At 38.9% G+C, this 24,668-nt stretch overlaps 1 protein-coding gene across 1 annotated transcript; it reads left to right on the forward strand.

Annotated features, from left to right (window-relative positions):
* Window positions 1-2,573: 2,573 nt before the first annotated feature.
* gabra5 (gamma-aminobutyric acid type A receptor subunit alpha5) lies at window positions 2,574-23,410 on the forward strand. The gene is made up of 9 exons (XM_053323137.1): window positions 2,574-2,659; window positions 2,869-2,993; window positions 5,106-5,173; window positions 5,731-5,951; window positions 9,746-9,828; window positions 18,080-18,223; window positions 21,581-21,733; window positions 21,863-22,074; window positions 23,120-23,410. Exons 1-9 carry the CDS (start codon window positions 2,577-2,579, stop codon window positions 23,408-23,410), a joined length of 1,380 nt encoding a protein of 459 aa, XP_053179112.1. The 5' UTR covers window positions 2,574-2,576.
* The last annotated feature ends 1,258 nt before the right edge of the window (window positions 23,411-24,668 follow it).

The raw sequence follows: 24,668 nt of genomic DNA on the forward strand, positions 1-24,668 counted from the left end.
AGCTGGAAGTGAGCTGACCCGAATCCTTTTGGAAATTGATGCAGAATGATGAAATATAGACTTGTATTAGTGCTGCTGGCAGGCTCGTGTGATATTGTCTCCTCCTGCAATCTGGACCATTAACCAAAAAATCAGGACTCTTTTTCAGGCTTGTGCCCCATTTAAGTCAGACCTACAATAGACTGTACTATTAACAATGAAGAAATGGATGAGGTTTATAGAAAGTAATTAGTTATAGAGCACCTAGCTGTCTCCTATGTACAGTCTGACATCCTCGCTTTACATTTTTGGCAATCGTGCTATGATTTGCCATTTAAACACTGCTAAACTAATTATATCAGTGCATTACTCATACTTGCTTGACTACATTTTTTCCCCCATTAAACACTACAATGCCAACAGTATACACTTAAATGTGATTGTTACATACAACCCCAACTCTTCTGGGATGGCTTTTCAAAAAATGTTGGAACCTGGCTGCAGGGATTTGGGATCTTTAGGGTGTTGGATGGAATCCAAGTCAAAGCTCTGTGCAAGTTCCTCCACAATAAACTGCAAAAAACCAGTATGTTGGGCCTTATTTTGAAGGATATGATATTATCCAATGCTATACTTTGTTGATTAAGAATTATTAAAAAGGTTATTAAATCAGTTAATATTGTTGTGGTTGCATTTGTACAACACTTTATCCTCTCCTTCTTTTCCTTCTCTCTTTCTCCTCATCACCCCCACCTCCCTCCCTCCCTTCTCTGCCTCCCCATCTCAGCCTCCCCATCTCAGTACAGCATCTCTCCTCCACTGGCCATATATCCTACCGCTTTACTGGCTTGCTCACACGGCTGCATTGTACTCTTTTTTTTCTCTCCCTCTCCAATTCGCACCAGAGTCCATTTGCATTGTAGCCACTCCGCCTTTTTGGATACAGTATTGGATTTTTTTTTTGTTGTGCGTGGCTTGCTGTGTGCTTGCGGCTCCTCAGAGACCTAACTAAAGGATGGTCAGTCAGCAGAAGTGTTGGGAAGCCTTTCTTTTTTCGCTGCCAACCTTTTAATCGCTGTGGGGCGAAATAAACCTCGCTGACAGTGAAATTGCTCCTCATCTTTTTTTATATTATTCTCTCTTTCTCTCATCGCTCTCTCTCTCTCTCTGTCTCTTTCTCTCTTTCTCTCTTTCCAATATGCAATCATTACGCTCGGACGGAGGTGACGTGCCTCAAAATTGATGCCAGATACTAAACAGTGCGATCTGCGTGTAAAGAGAGAGGATCTACGGAGCTGGGAGAAGTTTGACTGCGCATCGTCCTGTGTGGTAAGCTTTGGCAACTGCGGCTCAGCGACTGTGCAGCAGAGCGTTGTTACAGGCCAGCGTACAGTAAGAGATGTAGTGGGACGTGTGGGCATTGTAGGAGAGCAGGATACAATAGTGTGCTGCTGGTGCTGATGCTGATGCTGCTGCTGCTGCTGCTGGACACCGGGACACTGCACACTTGTGATGAAAGGCGGAGGAAGAGAGGTATTCACACTTTCCCTTTGGGTTTGTGTAGGGATGCAAAGTGCAGGAGCGAGTCGTGAATGAATGGGGTGGGTGGGTGGGTGGGGGGGGGGGTGCTGGAGGAGGAGGAGGTGGTGGGTTTTGGGGGGGGGGGGGGTGCAGTGCAGGGTGCGTTCAGTCACAGCATCACTGAAGGGATTTACTGTGCGTGAAGAGTCCAGCTGCGGTGCAGACGCGATTGCGGGATTACTAGTTGTGTGCTTGTGGAGACCGGAGCAGCCAGAGATGTATAATACAGGTAGATGCATTTCACACGTTTAGATTGGGAGTGTGATGGGGGGGGGGGGGGGGGGGGGGGGCACAGCTCAGTCTGTGTCCTGTCAGGAGTCATCAACTTACAGAGAGCCAACATTCATTAATGAAACTGAAAGGAGCCTCTTGCTGGAGGGAGATGGGTGGGCTATAAAAGAGGGGGTCCAACAAAGAAAGGGATGCACTGTTTGCAAGTCTAAACAGAGAGGAGAACTTCACTGTTTTTCAGCCCTTTGTTGACTTATGTGGACATCTGGTAACATCTGCATGTTCTTTACATTTTGCACTGTGTTGTTTGACTGTGTTTTGAAAGGCAGATAAGAAGTAAACAGTATATGTAGTACACATGTGAGTACATGGAGATTGCTGCATTGGGCTTTGTAATACTGTCAGCACATGTGTGGGCATTGTGTGATGGTGAACATTTGTGCATCTGATAAAGATTTATTTACAGTCAAAAGCATGCAGTGATGGTCCAATATGAGAAGCTGCTAATTAACGCCTACAACTACAGCTGATTGCATTAGGTTACATTGCTGTACTTTGATATGATGACAAATACAGTATGTGATTTACTATTAATGATTCAATTTCTACGATAGGAACTGCTCAGACAAAGGAGCTAATTAACGCTTGCAACAAATCATCACAAAATTAAATACAATTTTAAACGCTGCTTTAATTTCACATGTGAACAGCCAACAACTTAAAAAAAACAACTAAAAAAATCAGTTAATGCAGTTTTAAAAGAGTGAGCATGTCTTGTTTCAGGAATGGGCGATGGAATGTGTTACAGCTTTGCAATGAGACGTCTGTGGGTCTGTGTCTTGCTTGTGAGCATCACCTGCCGTCTGAGGTAAGGAACTGACTCCTGTAACTGTGTCAGGACAACAGACTCACCACATACTACATAAACATACACTGCTTTATTTGCTTGAATGATTCATATTTCATTTTTAAATAACTTTTTGGTGTGAATACAAATCCGGTTATTTTGAGGTTATTGCTCATTTATTTGTGCTTCTCTGTTTCATATTATTTGAAAACACTGTTTTTTTTATGCAGCCTCTCCCAGGATGTGACTGGAACTCCCAAAGAGGCAGAGTTAAATGACAATATTACCATATTCACACGCATTCTGGATGGACTGCTGGACGGTTATGACAACAGACTCCGCCCTGGACTGGGAGGTATGACCGTTGAATATATAAACTTCAACACTTCTGCCATTTTAGTAATTAATACAGTCACACATACGCTAGGTGAGAACAGATTAAGGGCTTTATAAAAATGTCCAGGTGTTCTTCTTTGGACTATATTTATAATACAGAAAACTCTGCTTTGGATACACTGTAGATAAAAAGAGAAATGTGTTCAGCTTCTGTATCAATTGCTCAGCGTGAAAGATTACAGCCTCTCAGTCCACACTGAGAACAATGCTCTGCACTGCAACATCTGTCTCCTAGTCACTCCACACTGAGAGGATGTGTTTGTATTCATAAAGCTTTCATCAAGTCAATGACTAAGAGAAATGATCGGCTGTTTAGACCTACTAAGTATGATTTAATGGTACTATGAATGCACGCTGAAGCGCGTAGTACGCTGGTGTGACCTTGAGGAAATCATTGTTCTTCTCATCGAACAGCAGCTCCATTGTTCTCAGTAGTTGCAAGGCCAAAGTGGATGAGAACTTTTCAGCCCTAATCATGAAGGAGAAATGAACCCCCGATGTAAAGATGCTGAATCTGGTCAATACGAAAAAGGAGAGAACATGTTTTTCTGCTGCTCAGCAATTCTAGTATTACAATACTTTTTATGAAACAATACAAGTTCAGAACTTTGTGGATAAACATGATTAAATAATGTACCATGAACTTTATTTGTCCCTATTAAAGTGTAGATTCTGCACCTTAAGGTCAGCATAGTGCTGTTCACACTCTGTCTGTCTGCTGCAGATGTTTGTCCTGCTGCAGATGTTTGTCCCGCAGGGCTCTGAGCTACTCTGATAGCTTCAGGGTGTCAAGGCTGTTGAGGACATGCTGCATGTGTCTGGAGTGTGCCTCTGAATGCAAAATACTTTTACAGTCAAACCAGGACTCATGCTAAATAGCTTCCAACATATGTCTAATTATAACATTAGGTTATAAATAGCTTAGCAGACTGGAGGCAGGAGTTTTATTTACCCTGTATCTTTTAAAGCCCATAAAAAGTTACAGCATTTAGTCAGTGTTATTTTAAAAAATCTGTGAGGGGTGAAGAGGCTTTTCTTTTAAAGAAGACCATCTTTTATTTGTTAATGTACTTGAAACATCAGAAATACGATGTCACCACTAGGAGTGACCAAAGATAGGGTTTTTTAAGACTTTCTTCTGAGAAAAAACAGATTAGTTGTTTCAGCAAGCGCCTCAAAACTGCATATATTTACTGTCAAGTGACAAAGCCCTCTAGTGGTTGTAGTAATTATAACAGAACCAACAACATGTTTTGTCATTTATTTCAGAAGACTCATTGAACTTTTCAAATCCTTCCCATAGGGGCTTGAATTATAAAGATATGAGTTGACACTGTGCACAAGTTTGATATCCAAGCGACAACTTTACTTCAAGTCAAATGTTAAAAGTGACTCCTCATACCATAAATGCTTGAGTAGAGGTGTTTGTTTGCTTTACATGTGGGATGTTTCATCTGATCCTCTCAAACAGACAGTGGTCTATACATGCAGCCTTCTTCTGTCATTTTTATATCTATTTTTGTAAATCTGAGTCAGAAAGCCATCAGTGTATCAGCGATTGGAAACAGTGTATCGGTTAGTACAGTCTAAGTGAGCACTTATTCTCTTTTTCACATTGCTAAGTGGGAATTTGCTTTGTCCAATTTCCTCTGTATGCTGTATAATATTTCATGAACATTTGTATCAGTTGGAGTTTCAAAATCTGAGCCTGGAAGTTGCATTGTGGTAAATGTGACAGACTCCTGAGTGTCATTTCATTTCACAGGTTCTTAACTAATACAACTCTGCAGTCCTCAGCTGATCATTGTTATTATTAGTAACTATTAGCAAGTGTTAATGTCTTGAGAAGCTCTTAAACAACATCTAATGAACTTCTTAAGGGAATGCCAAGTTCAGGACAAACATATGTCTTAATCCACATGTAGTTTCTGTAATGTCACAGGAAGCATAAAACTTGAATCAGGCCTTCATACAGTATTTTGGAATAGACGTTGCTCTGAGTAATAATGCATGGACTAATCAACCTAATAATGTATTGTAAAGGCTCACATTGTTCTATATATTCTTACAGAAAAGGTGACAGAGATCAAAACTAACATCTTTGTCACAAGTTTTGGTCCAGTCTCTGACACTGAAATGGTAAGAACCCTTTTTTAAATTCATTTATATTTACAGTTTAAACAACACATCTGAAGTAATGAAATGTATTGATTAAAATCCAGCCTTAATGTGACGTGAATTTTACAAAATCTGTATCAATAATTATTTAAAAATTCTAAAAGTCATTTAAACATTCTTAACACATCAAAATCATTTTTATTAGGACCATTTTCACAACGCTACAGTTATGTTAAAAATGTGTATATGTATAATGATGTTCTAACTTAACTTAATGAATTGAAAACTTATCGAAGAATCTTTTATACACAGCTCCAAATTACACCCACGTTCACTGCAGATCATCATGCTATTATACACCATTAACAATAAAGATAATCGTCTCTGAAAATGACTCCACATCAGCAGCGTGTCACATGCTCATTTGTAACATACTGTGGATATACAGTATTGATTATACTCATAATGTGTTCAGATACTTCTCGCATCATTACCTTTTATTACATTATACTCTATATATTTATAGGTCAATAAACAATGAACGTGTGCTGTGTTTATTGTTCTATTTGTCTCTATAGGAATACACTATCGATGTGTTCTTTCGTCAAAGCTGGAAAGATGAAAGACTTTGCTTTAAAGGCCCAATGGAGATGCTTCCTCTGAATAACCTTCTGGCCAGTAACATCTGGACTCCGGACACTTTCTTCCTCAACGGGAAGAAATCCATCGCTCATAATATGACTACACCGAACAAGCTGCTCCGGCTGAAAGACGATGGGACTCTTCTTTATACCATGAGGTAAACTCTCCCGAGGTTAACTGTTCATCCAGCTTTGGACCAGGATAAACATTTATTTTCCCATCAGTCGCACAACTAAAAAAGATGAATCATAAGAGCTGACTAGTGTGGTTTAGAAATGTTGTGTAATCCAATTAGAGCTGGAAAGATGACTAAAACGACCGTCAGCCTCTAATACTTCTTTAGTAATGGATTTTAAGACCCCTGCTGCACTAATACAGCCCACACACACACACACACACACACACACACACACACACATATACTGTATACTACATGTCTCAGTGGTGCATTGATGCGTCATCTAAACTCATGTTGTTCTCGCACTGTATACTCCAGGTCAGAGGATCTTGAAAGCATAATGTTTGCTTTGACCCAGCGCTCTGACACAGGGAATTGGGTGTTTTCAGAAAATGGAGGGTTTGTGTGTCTCACTCCTCCTCCCTCCTTCTCTTCCTCCTCCTCCTCACACTGTGAACCCCCACCATTAACCATGTCGACACATCACAGAAGCCTTTACTTTGGCAGAAAAACAGCACGACCTATTCTGCTTATTACTGCTCCAGCACTCAGTCCCTGTCTCCATTTCACAAATTGCAGCCATGATTTGACTGATGGAATAATGTATAATTATATGAGTTGCTGTGGACAAGTGTAAAGTACATCTTGGTTGCAGTTCTATTACAAAAAGGTCACTTAACGGTTGACAAGTGATTTATTTGTACTAATCTATTAGATATTAGTGTTGAGAATGACCTATAAGTGCAATTTAGAGATTTAGAGATGTGTAATTCATTAAAGTTCTCACTGTAGAAGGAGAAATTATAGCCTGTATAGAAATATCTCATTTACATCCTGACACTACTTTCATTTCAGTGCTCTGTCATCATCTTATCAGGACAATATATCCTCCAAATCAAATATTAACAAAGGAAGTCAGAGGAAATGGACGTGGGTGCATGTCAAAAATGACTATTGATCCACTGACTTTAAAATTGCTACAAATCTACAGTACATTTGCTAACACTACAAGCCATTAGAAATGGGTTCACAATGGTCCGTTAATGCGTCTGTGTTCTGGGAACAAGGTTATTAGAGAAACATTTTATGCATGCATTACTTCCCTACATTGGCTGTTCACAGAACAAGTAGTGTGCAGTGCCCAAGCTACTGTACCATGAAAACATCTCTCAGAGGAAAGACAGAGTTTCCATCCGAGCAGTGTGAGCCTTGCAGTATATTTCACAGACTGTAATACACAATAGAGCCTTACTAAAATTTTAAAAACTTACTAAAACATAACTTGTACTTGTGTGAAATAACATTGATGGCAGCAATTTTCCTTTCTTTGTTTCAGCTCATAATTCATCTGCTAGTCCGCACTGTCCTTATTGGTCATTATGATTTATTAAGAAGCTAGTAGCCTATACATTTGACTTCACTAATTAGTGCCATTCAGTGCTACCCATTTACTGTGAAATCCCTTTGTGGACATTAGTCATCTGCAGAAAAGTGTCAGAAATATGCAAAGCTAGACTTACACACTTTAATGATAGCATATTTTATGTCAGTAATTCATTTTATGCAAACACTGATTTAAATTTAAAAGACATTCTGCTATGAATCTGCAAACAGTGCCAGTGGAATGAAGAGAAGCAGCTCATTTCAGTGGTAGATGTTGTTAATAAATGGAGATACTTTCTAATAGCGATATGAAAATGTCTTGAGTAGAAAATAAGGATAAATGGCAGAGACACTTTGCAGTACACACACACACACACACACACACACACACACACACACACACAATGAAATTTAAATTCTATGGTTAAGCTTTGCATAATAGTCCACTAGAGGGTGATATCATATCAAGAGACCCACTGAATAGGCCAGTAAGCAATGACTGACTTGACTATCATGCAGTATAATATTGTGCTTTATACTATAACACATTCGGTATAATTCAATAAATCCCAGACTCATCAGTATTTCTATTCTCTTTCCCTGTATTTACATATCAAGGCCAGGGTGTGTTGATGTGTGGGAGCATATATTCCCTAAAACTGCTGAGGCAGCAGATGGCCTTTAATATACTGAAATCCCACTCCTGTGGTCCATTTAAATCTTATTTATGCATTGTATTTGTATAATACAGTATGAGGGATTGTCAGAGGTGGAAGATGTACTCAGATCAAAGTAGCAACACTACAGTATAAAAATAGTTCCTTACAAGTGAAAATCCTGCATTCAGATTGTGACTTAATCCATAATTATTACAAGCAAAATATAAAGTATATAGTAATATAGTTTTCCATTGTTTGATCATCATTATTGATGCATTTACATATAAATGAAGTGAACTTTTAAGGCTTTAGTTTGTCCATATGAAGCTATTTTGGCTACTTCATGTATACTCTTCAGATAACGTTGAGCTCCCCTGTAGGTTCACTAGTTAAAAATGATCTCATTCCACAATCCACACTGTCCAACAGTATCTAAGTTTGTTTCAGGTTTTTCATTTAAGCTTTGTGATGTTTAGAATCCATGTTTTTTCGTGGTTGCACCATTCCATCAAACAGAAAGATTTTAGGTGTCACATCAACATTTTATACAATTTTACCCAAAATACATCCTGACATCTTGGGAACATTTAGGATCCCCACTAGAAGTAAAGTTGTGTGGGCTTGCATGTTAATATGATTTGTATGTCAGATCTCAATCTCATTCAAACTCAAATAACTAGACACAGACAGTTAATTGTAGTGGAGCAAAAATTACAAAACTTCCCTCTGAAATATAGTGAAGTACAAGTAGAAAGAAACATAAAATTTAAATACTCAAGTGAAGTACAATGGGACCACAAGGCATCCTTTAGGGTGTTTCAGGGAGTCCGGGGAAAATGCGAAATTTTAATTATTTTAATTTAACTGTTATTTCATTGATTAAAGGTCAGCCCAATAAGATGTGTGAGAATGACCCGTTTCACATTCCTCACTGTTAATCTGCAAGTCAACTGTACTGACAGTTATGGAATAAATAAATCTTATCATATGTGAATCCCTGAGACTATCATGTATCAATCTGGGAGTCCTTGACACCAAAAAGGTTGAGAATCATTTATTATTATTTATTAACTCATTCAGTGTCATTTCATTCAATCTCACATTTCCTCCCATTTTGTCCGGTGGAATGGCTTTGTGTTTGCTTGCACAGACTGACTGTTATAGTGATGACAGCAGCACTGGCTATTATAAGTATGGCCAGCAGAGGGCAGTATATACTACTGTGTGGTTCACGGTTGCCTGTGTGTATGGGTAGTGTTAATATATTAGACCTACTAAAGGACATCTTTTGTATTGTCTTTTGTTTCCAATAAAACAAATGGTGCTTTATTTCATTCCACAGGCAGGTGGCAGTCTTACTCCACAAAATATGTATTAATTGCTTTCTCAAATCATTCTAAAGCTCGTTTTTATACACATCACTGCATCACTCTTCCTAGATGAGTATCATCATAGGTCCCTCTGGTGGTTCATTTTGCTATTGCTCTGTAGTTAAAAAATGACATTTTACTTTGGCTGTCAACTATGTGAGACACACTAATGAAGACAGAATATGATTTTCATTGGCTAATGGCTGTATGCAAAATCACACACAACCGAAATGAATGAATTATTTATAATAAGGAGATATATTAAATTATGAAAATGGTGATTACAACGATAATGAAGGTGATGATGTCTCATCTCACGCAGTCATTTATTATCTGACTTTGGATGCTTGGCTTCTTTCAGACTGACTATATCAGCAGAATGCCCCATGCAACTGGAGGATTTCCCAATGGATGCCCATGCTTGCCCCCTGAAATTTGGAAGCTGTGAGTAAACATGTCATTAAGCAAATTCACACAATGAATAACAGCATTTAATAATGCAGGAAAAGGTAAAGTGTAGATGTTTCATGTCTATGACTTGGACATCAGCGACACATGGGAACTAAAAGTGGCAAACCTTTCTTAAAACACTCAAGTTTACTAGTCAGAAAAGTAGCATGTCATTTTCACATGGCAGTTTCAGAGTCTTTATCCATGCAGAGGATGGATGGGAGATGGATGTACCTGGGTGTGTTTGACAGCCTGTGTCCCTCAGGTGCTGAGCTATTGTTGTGGCGGTGCAGGAGATAGCCATGTAGACACTGACACACTGCTCCTCATTAAGTCATTAATCAACATGTCAGGGCTGCTCTGCTGCATCCTTCACTGCCTCAGCTACATTTAATAGGAAATACTTAAACCAGATACACACACAATGGTAACAGCTACAAGCGCGCGCACACACACACACACACACACACACACACACACACACACACACACACACACACACACACCAAACCTACATTTTCCACCAAGGTAACCTTTAAAAATGAAATTCTTCACCTTGCACATGCACAGATAACCATACTTGTGGCTCCTGCCTAGCCTTACCCCATGACTTCTAAGCTAGTTAGGTTTACTCACACAGCTCTAATGGTACAAAAATACCTGGGGAGGTCCTGTAACGAAAGCTTAAGATTAGCATTTAAGGTCTTCCCTGCAGCTGACGTATGAAGGGTTATCTTAGGGCTCGACACTCCTTGGGCTCAGAGACAGAGCTACAATATGCTGCTTGCTCAGGGTCACGACATTTACTCATTCCAACACCTGCTTCGTCAGACAACTAATGCATACTACATTGGATTGGATGTACCTGAGCAGCTAACTTATCAGCAAGTGCAGATCAGATCTGATTTAGTTAATTACACTGTAGTTTAAATATCGAGGTCATTGACTGAGTTAACACAACTTCATCTGTCCCTAAAAATAACCAAAGGCTTATGTGATAAGTTGGAAAACTACATGTAGAATTGGTAATAAATAGTTTAAGAAATGAATGTAAATATACATAAACATCTAAGTAAGTAATGAAACCACACAAAAACTAATATGCTAGAATTTACAGTCTATTATAATAGAGGTGACATAGAGAACATCACATTATTCAACAAAAATTAACTTGTGAAGTACATCATTGGCCATAGAATCATTTTTAAAACTTGGTGTGACAGTAAAAAAAAATACAGTCCATGTGAGAGTCTAAGCTGTAAAGGTTAGACTGGTGCAGTATATCCTGTTTTCTCCGACTCCATTAACCCTAGCTAATCCTTGACCTAATGGACAGCACTCACCCATGAGCTCAAGGCTTTCAAAGCTATAGCAGACCTGTCCTTTGCTGTTGTGTTAATCACCTCTCATGGACTGCACTATCTGTCCCGTTCTCTGCCTCATACTGTATAGCTAAAGCTCTAAAACATTCATGGCATACTGTATGCAGTGGTTGTGTCTTTGACACCGTTAAAAGGAATTAAATCAAGTGTACAATGATGGAAATAGACTGCAATGATATGAGAAATGTTATTTGCTGCTATATCTGCGTCAGGGTGCTCAAGCTAGCCACTACTAGGTCTGGGTAATCTTCTTGTGCATTTGTTTTATTTACTGGTTTACATTTCATTTCTGACATTCGCTTTTTGGATTGTAAATTACAAAAAAGGTACACATGATTAAGTGTCATTTTCATATACAGTAAACATCTCAATTTACTACAACTTCACTGTCAACTGTCTTTTCAGTTGTCCGCCTCTGCTTTGTTATTATGCTAATGTTGTCACTTGTCCCTATTTAACTATCCACTGTGATTCTTTGCCTTATCTGCCTTCACACTTACTTACTTTTTTGCCAAGAGTTACTTGAAAATATTGATACCACTCTAATGTTTTTATGTTGAATATGAAGCCACAGCCAGTAGACGTTAGCTTAGTTTAGGATAAAGACTGGAAACAGCTAGTCTGGTGCTATCCAAAGCTAAAACAAACAATCAAACAACTATAACAGTCCCTATGAACTCACTGATTAACATTTTTATATATAGTTTCTTTAGCCTGTATAAAAACCAAAGCGTAAAAACAAGAAGTTATGGTCTATGTGCAGGACTATTTCTTTGCTTGGTAGCTTCTAGTTGTCATGCTAAAATAAGCTAAGCTAAAATAACTGTAGCTTCATACACAAAGAGTGATATGCATCATCAAACTCTCAGCAGTGTATTTGTAAAAAAATAGAACTAATCCTATAATCCTTACAAGCAATAACGCTGAGGTCTCACATTGTAACTACACTCTCTGTAAAAAAAAAAAAAAAAAACATACTTTGATATTTAGGCAGATTGAATATATTCTCCTTGTTAATAGTGTATTGACTGGAATTTAAAATACACTAACCACCATGTGTTTCATTTATTTTTTGCAGATACTTAGGCAGTTGTAAATTTGCATTGGTTTATTTCTATAACTGTTAAAACAACAAGGTGGTCCTCTGGAGCATATTGATCTGTTTGTAGGACTGGTAAGCCTTTCTCAGAAGTCTCTCATTCATAGCTGATAATAATAGCTTGCATCTCACAAATGAATAGTCTGCTTCATACACCTTTAAACAACCTGAAAGGCAAATAGAGAGCAACTTGAGACAGAGAATTGTCTCATTGTCCAATAGTCTGTTGAGTCAAGTCTAATAGCTTCCTTTATATTTTAGATCACATCCTGTTGATGATTAAAATTAGTTTTTTAATGAAATTATGCTGATATGTTGCTGTTTTGTTTTTGTTGTTTTGAAGGCCCACATGTCTCTTTTCACTTGATAATCAAGAAAAAAGGTGGGCAGAAATGTAACACATATATCGTCATTTACAACAGCTGGAGCAAAGACAGGTTTAACTATTCACTGAGATGTGTTCTGAAATAGCCTGTTGGGAAATGGAGGGAATTACCAAAAGGGCACACAGCAGGAAAAAGACTCGATATAAGGCAGGGGGCTAGAAAAAAGCTGTGGGTCTACAGATTCACAAGTGTCCACAATCACTTTGGCTTGTAAACCAATGTGCAGTAGACAAAGTCATGTGTTATGATCGGGTTAGGGTTAGGGTTAGGGTTTAAGGTTAGGGTTAGTGAAATGCTAACAATGCTCTTCTAATTTGTCAAACATCACAAACATGCCTGTCAACTAAAGGTTACCAATGATGTTAGACTTCTTTGTATTAGAATCATAGTAAATGACCACAGCTGCTAAGGACTGAGCCCTTTAGGGGCTGTCACTACATGGCAATGACACACCATAGGAGACAGCATATGGTATTTCAAGTGTACAGTACACATTGCAAACAATTACTGCATCAAGCAGATCACAGCATTATGTGAAGTACTTATTACTTAAATAGTTATTACTTAGTACTTAAAAATGTGTTGATACAGGTGGTGGACTCAGACCAGTTGACATATATTCACTCTTAATGGTGTATATTTAGGCATCATTTGGGAAATATATGGATGGACAGTGAAGAGGTGCACGAGTGGTTTAAAAAGTGTGTGTACATTTGCAAAACTTGCTACTGTTACTAGCTTCTCCAATAGACAATGTCATATATCAAACTTTAACAATTTCTGAGTTATTACATGAAAAAAGGACAGACCCAAATCTCTGATATCCTTGTTCAGCTGAATGGCAGAAATATCTGAACAAAACATTTCTTAATCTCAAAAGGTGATGCTTCTAAATTTGTATATACTTACATATGACCTGGGGGTGTAAATGATATAAAAACAGCTTGTTTCTTTTCTTGTTCTGCAAACACTTGCAAACACAAATACATTTACAGAATAACTGTAGCAGGATGTGAATCAGATATATTTATTTTAATGTTTATCTAGCCAGCCAGTGGCCCACCAGAGGAATGTGAATCCATAAAATGTATTATTTAACTCTTCAAATCTTTAACTCTCGTTATTCCTTCCTGGTCATTCTGTAGATGAAGGTTGTGTATATCATAGAGAATTAATATAAAAAGATCTACAGTTGCAGGATTTCTCTGAAGCCAGCATTTGGTGACATGCAACCAAGAAAATCTTTAGGAGATAGGCATCACCTTTACATAAGCCTCCATACTCCAAGACAGAAAAATGACACATCAATGTTAAAGCCCAGGATTCTAGACATTTAACATCCCACATTTTCCCAAAGAGGTTGAATAAGTGGACACAAAAGAAATATGTGGGCATGGTCCACTTGCATTGATCCAAACAAGCAAGGGTGTTGAGTCAAATTAACTTGGTTTCCTGCTTTGGTGTTATAAAGAACCAAATCAAGCTTTCAACCAAAATCCCTCAGGTCAGTGAGTCAGCGGTGGAGTTTCCCTGGCATGTAAACACCTCCTCAGGTATTTCCACCCTCACATCTTCCTCTTAGCACTGTCTTAGATCAGTTGAGATTGTGTTCATTGAGGTAATAGCCTTGTATAGAATGCCTATAACCCCTTCGTTACTTTCACCCTTACAAGTGTCTATAGAAAATATCATGGGTGGTGCCTTTGATCTCCTTTAGAAAGAAAATGATGGACCTGTAAATAAAACAATTCTGTCTACTGAGTTCAAAGAATTGGCAAAGGTTCTGGAAGCTATCAAGTTCTCTGTTTGATATGATTCTGCACAGAGCAGTAATGCCATGCTGGGTCCATTGCCTATATCTGTGATTGTACAGTGCTGGCATGAAGTGTGGATTGTAGGCTGGCCAGCTTAATACTTTTACCTCTCTATGAAGCTGGAATCATTTAACCACCTCTCGCACATCTTAATAGAAAGACTGACACATTGATTCTGTAATTTAAAGATTTCTTTCACCCTGTCGGGTCCACCCAGGACTAACAGTAAGGAAAAATTCTGTCTTTCTATTCAGCTTCCTAGGTCGAATTACACTAAAGTACTAGTGATCTTAACTGAGCAGATAAATAATAATCCCTCTAGCACAGTAGTGCCATACCTCCCCCCTCCCTCGACAGCTGCAGGGTTGAGTATTTTTCTCGAGGTCTCTATTTGTTCCATATAAACCTAGAAATGTGTTTATCCCATTCTCTGAGCTGTTTAAAAAGACCTCTTCTGGCATAGCTGTGAATAGATACAATCATTTGGGAAGGATATTCTATATGAAGAGGGAATAACGCCTACTTGCTCATATAATTTTTTTTTTTTTGTCAACCTGAATATAATTTGTTGCATACAGAGAGGACATATCTTATGGTAAAAAGGCCCCAAGGTACTGAATATATGGTAAATGCCAGTTTAAAATATAGTTATTTGCCAGTTCTTGGGTGGGGGTGTAGTTAAATGTCAGGGCCTGTGTTTTGTGAATATTAAGTACATATTCAGAGTATCTCCCATACATCTTGAAGATATTCATCAGCAATGGGACCCCTGAATCTGCAATTTGTAGTCACCAATACATCATCTGCATACAGTCATGTTCTTTCCTTCCCGTTTCCTAGTCTGTAGCTGTATTTCCATTCCACAGTCACTCCAATGACTTCTGACATATGCTCCTCAGCACAGTAAAGCTTTGGAGTACCTCAAGGATTCATTTTGGGCCCGGTTTCAGTCTCTTTCCACAATGTAAACCCATTTGATCTCATAATTCACATACAAAGCTTATTCTTGGGTAAAAGATGCTGGTACAAACAACCTTGATCCTATAAAAGACTGTCACATATTGCCTACAAGATGCTTCTCTGAGAAATAAGACTTAAAAGTGTCTTGTTAGAAGTTAAGTATCTACTGGTATATAAACCACACTCTTTGATACACTGACTTAAGTGTAATTGTAGGATCTTATAAAATACTTGTAAGACAATAAAAAAATGATGTACAAGTGCAGTACTAAGTGCAGTCTTAGATAGAGCTCTTTGGACTGGTCTTGAGTGAAGACCAAGTCATTATGTTGAGTTCTTATGGATTTTAGATGCCTCCTATTTAATTTCACACAATCTGAAAATAAAGTATATTTATGATCAGAATAATGTTGAGGATGTGCTTATGTAACGCAGTTCTAAAAAGACTGGTTTGAGACAATGCAGAGTGTCTTTGAGACGATAATCCACAGACTAGTTGACAGGGGTCAATCTAAATTGCTGTGAAGTCTTCTAACACCACAGTTGCTGGATTAATGCAATACTGTTAGATTGGACGCTGCACTGCAGTACGATTGAGTGAGAGGGAGAGAGAGAGAGAGAGAGAGAGAGAGAGAGAGAGAGAGAGAGAGAGAGAGAGACTCACACACACAGATTTAGTGCATATATAGTAATGGTGGGGTTTATTCTACACTATGAGCAAGTGAGAGTGTTGTTTTTTTCATTTCACAGGCATTTCTTGTTTTCTAAATGGATTTGTGAATTAAAAACAAGTGTGTTTGAAATACCCATAAAAGAGGAAAGGGAAAAGGAGGAAAGACTTATCGACTGCATTTTATACTCACAGTAACTTTGAAGCTAAATGGAAAAACCCTGTAAGCAAAATCTACAATAAAATCCTTCATGGCAATCTGTCAAACTGCGTCAATACTCACACTTGACATCATACTATTAGTAACATCTGCATATTGTGACACACTTACAACTGATTACATCAGATCCAAACACACGCTCTTAACAGTGACACCAAGTTAATCTCTGTGTAATGAAGGAAAGTAGGTGAAAGGTCAAGTGTTTTATCACAGCCACACCATATTTCTTAGCTAATAGCATTTGAGAAGCAGAAGAATAGAGTGACAGCACGTAACAATTTACAATCAACGGGCAGATGCTGCTTCTGCTGGACAATATTTGATAGAAGTATTCTGTAAAGTGCTTTGGAGATCTAAGACACCACTTCCTGTTCTCTGAAATACTGTATGGACACAGCAGCAAAAACAGTTCTTAAAGGATAATGTTGGCATTATCTTTATCTTTTAGCTTTTACCAACAAATCCCCTGCAGAGACCAAAACCAGCAATATATGTATCTTACCAAAAGAGTATTGTATGTTTAACAAACTTATATAACTAACAGTATGCCTCCATGTTACAGAACTCCACTGCTGTTCAAAAAGTAAAAAGATTTTTTTTTTTTTTTGCTTTGGGTGACATATTCATGTTGTGGGCAGATATAACTGAACATGCTCAGGGATATGGTCCCTCGTTTATGCTTTTGTTGATTGATGAGTTCAGAGGAATAAAGTGGCTGGTTAGGTTTTTTTAAAAAGAGGAAAAAAGGTTGGCAAAAGTGAACAATGTGCAGCTAAACAGTGTATACATGTGAGTATTTCTGTGTTGTCAAATTTCAGAGAGGGACAGAAAACTGATACGAATTAAAACCTGTAAAAACAAAAGCTCATAAAGAACATGATGATAATGTACTGAATATGCAGGAGGGAATTTTTGTTCACTTAAGCGCCTGTTTGAAATCAAGAAATCATCCAGCGGTTTTACTTTGATCCACCACCTAAAGTAACATTACTTTATTTACACTCATCTAGCAAGAGCTTTTGTCTAAAGCACCTTCAAATTTTTCTGTACAAACATCAGGAGCTGTGTCTTCCTCAAAAGCACTTTAACATGAAGACAGGCAGAAGAATGTAACTACCAATGTGACACTTAATGGTACCTGAACCACTGCTGCATTTATATCCCATGCCTGTAAATAATTGTTATTTCAGTTCAAACTCAAGAACTTTCAGCAAGTAGACAAGAATATTGAAGGAAAGTGCTAGCAATATGTGCCATTAATGGTCCATTTTTCATTATAGGAGGAACTTTATGTATCATTTAGTAATGCACTGAGCCGATATACACTAGATCAGAATCTGAATCAGGTACTATCAGTAAGTTGTACATAGTGTAGTGATACCTTTTGCAAGATGTAAAGTCAAGGTCCATTTACTCAGTGATTTGATAGTGGGATATATGTCAAAAGCTCTGGGAATAATAAATGCTGAATACGTTGATGTGTGTGAATCTCCAATTGTATTTATACACTAGCATCTTTAACATGCCAGTGTATAAAGTAAGATTTAAACTTTTTTGTCATGTTTTCTCTGTATTTGTTTGTCCTTAAATCAGGTGTGACCTGAAGGCCTTTGGGGGAACTGCCTGATATCACTTTTAAACAGTTGCATTTAAAATTGAATTTCCTGGTAATGCAAAAACTAAGTTTGTACATTGTACTGTCTTGTGTTCTTAGATGCGTATCCAGTCTCGGAGGTGGTCTACACGTGGACCCAGGGAGCAGCCAAGTCAGTGGTGGTGGCAGAGGAAGGCTCACGACTCAATCAGTATCACCTGATAGGTCAGACAGCGGGGACAGAGGACATTTACACCAGCCGAGGTAAAGCGATGCCAGAGTAAACGTCACCCCCCCTATCAGCGCCAATGACCTCTCCTGCAATATTACACACACAAAGCATCTACTTCTTTGCTAGAATTCATGTAGCTCCAACCCCTCCATTTGCTTTTATCACTCAGTTATTTTCTCCCTTACAACACTAGTCATACAGTAGATTCAGGCGGGAGCATGGGACGTTAAGCTCCGGCTTCAACCCTATTATTCAGCTCTGTGTTATTACAGTGTGTGCCATCCAAAGATGTTGTGAGAAGAAAATGTTTTCAAATCAAGCTGGATAGAGACAATGAATGAATCACAAGGATTTGAGAATGCCTCCCACACATAGCCAGCTGTCTCTAGGGCTGCCAAGAGAAGAGGGGGGGGTGGAGGGGGGGTGAAAAAAAAAATCACTTATCCGTGGTCTGAGCTACTGGGTCTGTAGGGTTAATCCGTATGCAGGCCCATCAGTTGTGCTTTTACTGAGTGACGTCACAGCTCACCGATTGGCTACAGCGGGAGTGACACGTGGGGAGGGGGGCGAGCAGCATCTGCTTAATTCTGTTATGTAAAGAAGTATGATAATACATTTCTACTGCATATCTGTAGTAAGTTTATTACAGGGGAGGGGTTCCTATATCTGTAATGTATACAGAGATAGTTGCTTTATCCTGTATCTGCTGGGGGAAGTTGATGTTTACACTGGATAATGTAAGAGAACTAAACATTCACTGCTAAGTATGCCACGGTGCTTTTTAAGCGCAGGAGAAAATCCTGCCGTGCTACTGGTGGAAGACCCTACCATCAACTTGCTCCCCCCACTCCCAACCCCTCCCAATAGAAACACTCAGCAAGTTCAGGCTAACATACATACAGGTTAGTATATTTTTCTGTGTGTAACTCTCTCCCCACCTGGCACTGCTCAGACTGGGTTATGAGGGAATACTCACAGAGCCCTGATGGTCTTAATTAGCACTGCTAATCTGAGGTACAAACCCTCTTTAACAAGCCAAGAATAGCTCAGCAAATGCTAACACTGTGCATATGCAACCTTTGACCTTACAGGTTAAACCGAAGAGGATAAAAATACAGGCGCAGGAAGTGTATCGAGGTGATCGGCGAAACCTTGTCATTTCATTACATCACACACACACGCATTAGCACTTTGAGATCAAAAGAGAAAGCGACAAAGCTCAACAGATGGTTTAACTGTACAAGTGCGTTTCGATCTGTACTCACCAGTTGACCAACATAGCTGCATTGTTCTCTGCTATGAATGGCAGTTCCCCACAGACACTCCAAAAACCAAACAGTAAAATCCACCACAACCGCATTTTTCACACTGCGGAGATTTCCATCCACTTCCAGGCCCAGCAGGCAGTCAGATCTGAGTGGGGTTCGCCCAGTCGTGCCACCACAGAGCAGGGCTGCTGGCTAGTAGTCCTCGGAGCGAAGGCAGCACTGGTGCCCTTTTCATTAAGGACATGATGCTTGTTGCAGCATAGCACAGACCATCCAAACTTTCCTCCAGTCCCTCTCTCAACCCCCCTCTACCTCAGTCATCTGTGCACCTGCTTGTAATCACCGTTGATCCAAGTCTGTTTTAGTGTTCTAGCTCAGGCAAGGATGTATGTCCCCAATCAAGTGTGGCCTGGCCTGACAGAATGGGATGGACTGTCTGTTGCCCTGGGACAAACACAGATACACACACATACACACACTCACACTAACACTCATAGAAAGAGAGAGAGAGACAGAGGGAGGGAGAGAGAGAGAGAGAGAGAGAGAGAGAGAGAGAGGGAGGGAGGGAGAGAGAGAGAGAGAGAGAGAGAGAGAGAGCGAAAGAGAGCGAGAGAGATATACAGGATGCAGATTGTGACAAGGGATTAGTGAGACAGAAAAATCCGATTTTGCCAGGAGAAAGCAGCAGTCATCTGTGGATTTTCTATAGTTTATCAGACTCCATGGCTCGACAGGATTTTTGAGAAAAAAAATCCTTCAAATGCAATCTTCAGTTGGTTAACAGGATATGATGATTTCCCCACCAACCTGTTTTTCAATAATTTTGCTCTTGCTTTCACATTTGGAGTTGTCTGTCCTTGTTGTAAAGTTTATTTGTACAGACCTTAATCACACTCACAGCCTCAAAGGATTGAACAACACTCACGGATTGAAGGAAATGAAAACAACACAGTCCAAAACATAGATTTTTAATGATAGAAAGCACAAGTCACGATTTTTTTAGAATGGTTTCAGAGAGGAAACATTTTAGGACAAGAAATTATCAAAAGACACATTAACACAAACAACCTAAGTTGGAAAAAGAAGGAGTCAAACTCATCTTCTGACATTACTTGCAGTTTGATATATAGGCCAAATGACACCAGAGAGGACTATAAACCATGCAGGTTGATTTATAGTGATGTATTGGTCAAAACATTATTCTTGATGAAAAAATTTCAGATGCATCAGGAATTCATGTTTTTTCAATGAGTTTATGACCTCGCCCAATAGAATCTCTTGTTGTTTTCAGCAGAATGTGTTAGCCTTTTAATTTGTAATTTGTTAAATATGAACTTTTGGCTACTGAGGAGGATTTCAGTCCAGTTGAAAGCTGTTTATGTTGCACTAGAGTCATAGACCTTTTGTGCTTTCTTTTTTCTTGTAATAACCCATCTAGTTGATTTAACACTGCACAAATCAATATTTACATTAATCATTTATGTTTGTATCTAGTCATCCAATGACTACAGTATGTTTCATATGAATGGGGTTACTTACAGTGACAAACCTGCCCATGTTTGCTGGGTGTGGAGTGTGAGAAGCAACTGTTAGCCAACTCATAACAACCTTATACTGTACATGTTGTGTTTGTAACAGTCATTTGCAAGACGCTAAACAGAAATGTTAACTCAACCTGAGATTTAACAGATTAATGGTTACAGAAGGTCCAGACCAGACTGATCCTGTTAATGTTTAATGCAGAGTTTCATGGAAGAACTGAGCAAAATGAAAAGTATCAGTTGTATTCACTTGGCTGTGACAATATTGTTTTTAAGTGAAACTGCATCTCAAATAGTAACTTTTTCCTACCTATATGTCTTGCATGAGGCTGCAACTACAACAGTTATTTTCAGGAGCAATGTATCTGCCCATTATGTTCTCAATTAAACTTCTGGTCTATAAAGATGTTACTGTATACTGCTATTTCCAAGATACTTTTCTGGGCAATTTTGTGTCAGATCAAATCACACTCAACCACCATCTATTGTATGTCTCATTCCTTCTCCTTCAGCATTTCTGTATGTTGTGTTCTCACCATGCCATATAACACCTCCTTTTCTACTCTGCTGTTTTCCACAGGTCAATACACCGTGATGATGGCTCACTTTTACCTGAAGAGGAAGATTGGCTACTTTGTCATTCAGACCTACATGCCTTGCTTCATGACTGTAATCCTGTCCCAAGTTTCCTTTTGGCTCAACAGGGAGTCTGTGCCAGCGCGGACAGTCTTTGGTGAGTTCGGAAACCACAGACATGTAAGCCGGTAGAATATCATAAACCTTTGGAAACGCACAAATATATAGGCATAAAAAGAATAATATGTCTGGTTAATAAAACTGACCTAGTTTTCTCCACTACCAGGTGTGACCACAGTCCTGACCATGACCACTCTCAGCATCAGCGCTCGAAACTCACTGCCTAAGGTGGCTTACGCTACTGCCATGGACTGGTTCATTGCAGTGTGCTATGCCTTTGTCTTCTCTGCCCTCATTGAATTCGCCACAGTTAACTACTTCACAAAGAGGAGCTGGGCCTGGGATGGAAAAAAGGCAATGGAGGCCCAACAACCCAAGGTATGTGTCTGTGTGTTCTTGTTGTTATCAAATTGTGAGGACCTGGTGGTTGTGGGGACTGAAAAGATTGTCCTCATAAGCTTAATGGTTTGTATTGGAGGTTAGAGATTAAATTCAATCAATGGATAGTCCCAATGATAATACTGTAGCTGGTTTACTGTATTTTTCACCTTAGTATGAAGGTGGTTATATTGACATGTTGCAATATTTGCTGCCACTTGTACCCTTAAAGTTATACTTAGGGATCCCATTGTTTTGTTTCCAAGTGACTAATGGGGACAACAATTCTTGAAATTGGTCCAGTATTGAGCGTGAGTAATGCAGCCAGCAGCCGTGAAGCAGGCTGCAATGTAATCCTTCGGGCCACTTTCAGTGGACATACAGTACCAGTCAAAAGTTTGGACCCACTTTTTCATTCAAGGGAATAGGAAGGTGTGTTCAAACTTTTGACCGGTACTGTATGTCCACTGAAAGTGTTTGTTTTTGCCACTCACTGGTTCAAATTTTTATTTGAAGTGTCTGACAACATTATGGAAAGAAGCATTGAGATAAATAAAATGTTTTTCTTCACCTTACGCTTGGTCCAGTCTGTTATTGTGTCTAACCAAGTCTTGGAAAAGTTGAGTTATTAGTTAATGTTACTATGGCTTCCGATAATACTGTGGGTTCATACTGTGTCAGTAGCACATTCCACTTTCCCTCCTTCCTTTCCACTTTGTTCTTCTTTTCTCCTGCATGTTACTTTGTTTTAGTATACGAGTGGTAGTGTGGGAAGAAAAGGAAGGAAGGGGAGTGAAAAAAAAGTCCATGCCACACATAATAATAAAGTAAGAGATAAATTAAGCAAGACACTGAAAAGCAGTGGATCAATAGTTCATAGTCTGGCCAACATTGTGGCCCTGTGCCGTTTCTTTTCTCTCTATTGTAGATGCTGTGTAAGTGTTTACTTGTATTATTAAGTACCTGTTTTATTATGGGTGTGCAGGACCTCTTCTATTCAGTATTATGCCTGCGCTCAATTGACAAATTATTTTTTTCCCCACAGAAAAAGGACCCTCTGGGTCTTTCTAAAAAACCAAACAACAGCTGTTCAGCTGGTGTGAATTACACAACCAACCTTACGAAGGACGCATCCATCTCTACCATTTCAAATAGCACGGCTGTTCAGCTAAAGCCATCTGAAACCAAGGCCCCAGACCCCAAAAAGACTTACAACAGCGTGAGCAAGATTGACAAGATGTCGAGGATAGTGTTTCCGGTACTGTTTGGGACCTTCAACCTTGTGTACTGGGCCACGTATCTCAATAGGGAACCAGTGATCAAAGGAGCCGAGTAAGCTCCATGATGAAGGTCATTCATCCTCCTGACAACCACTTCAGGATTTGATAACTGGAACGCAATCAAAAACAATGCCAAGCACTTAGTCCTTGTATCATAGATGTGTTTTTTTGGGTCGTTGGTTACATTGCATGTGTGTCGCTTCAGGAAAATGTTGCCATGTTTGCCTTGAGTTTGTACATGTAGGATATGCGACTTTTCCTTAAAAGGCAGTTTAATTTATCTCGTTTTAGAACTCCAGTGACACATTAGTTTCTGCCAAATTAAATAACTTTAGCATTTGGCATTTATAATTTCTCCTCGAGTCTACGGTAGGTGGTGTGCAGAAGTACAGCAAGGCCAAATGCTATGCAAAACATTTTTACTGTTATTACTCAAAACCGGCTTTTATCTTTGTAACCCTTACTTTGTACAAATGGGCTGGAGGTCCAGATATGCGAGGCTGGACCCAGGCACATGGAACTTTGCTTCCTTGTTAAAAGCAGATGAATAGCCATGCTAAATGTGATGCCTTCAGAGTGTGATAACTCATTATGAATGCACTGAAATCTCTTGCAATTACTGTTTTCAGAAACCAGTTTTACAACTTTCATTGAATAGTTGAATCTTTAAGTTTTTCAGTTTTGCTCCTTTTGTCTCAATTTAGAATGGCCAGTTTTCCATAAATGTTGTTTTTCTGTTTATGTAGGTTACACGGGGACAGATTTCAAGCTAAAGTGAATAGTGGCAGCTTCTGTTTCCAGGTTACCATGTTGAAAATCCTGTATGTATGTATGTATGTATGATCATAGTTTAAGAAACGTGTATATATGCCCTGCTTTTAGACCACTAAGCCAGTAAGGTTAGCTTCTATGTTATGCATATACAGCAACACAGTGTTACTCTAGTCTAGTGCTTCATTGACTGGATATTGGGAAATTAGCAGAATAGCTTGAGCTTTTAGCAGTTTTGACAGAATATATGATGCTTTTTTAACATTTTGTTTTTTAGATAAGTTTGTCGTTTCTATACGCTTGGATGATAACTTGCAAATGTTCTTGATAAACATTTGGATGCTTTGAGCAGGATCACTTTTTGTCATGATTTTAAGTAACTGCTATAATTAAAAAATGTCAGACTTGATTTTATCAAGTTATTAGGCTTATAACAGAGGCAAAAAGTCACAATGACCAGGTTGTTGCATTTGGGCCATTAGCATTTTTAAACAATGTTGCATTTACACATTTTAAAACTTCCAAAACTTGAATTATTGATAT

This window comes from Scomber japonicus, chromosome 7, assembly GCF_027409825.1.
Source record: "Scomber japonicus isolate fScoJap1 chromosome 7, fScoJap1.pri, whole genome shotgun sequence".
In the NCBI taxonomy this organism is placed as follows: Eukaryota; Metazoa; Chordata; class Actinopteri; order Scombriformes; family Scombridae; genus Scomber; species Scomber japonicus.

What these genes read in the sequence shown, in the direction of transcription:
- gabra5 (XM_053323137.1), top strand. Translation starts at nt 2,577, where the DNA reads ATGGGCGATGGAATGTGTTACAGCTTTGCAATGAGACGTCTGTGGGTC. An exon ending in AGCATCACCTGCCGTCTGAG is followed by an intron (nt 2,660 to 2,868) that starts GTAAGGAACTGA and finishes TTTTTTATGCAG; the next exon opens with CCTCTCCCAGGATGTGACTG. An exon ending in TGGAGGCCCAACAACCCAAG is followed by an intron (nt 22,075 to 23,119) that starts GTATGTGTCTGT and finishes TTTTCCCCACAG; the next exon opens with AAAAAGGACCCTCTGGGTCT.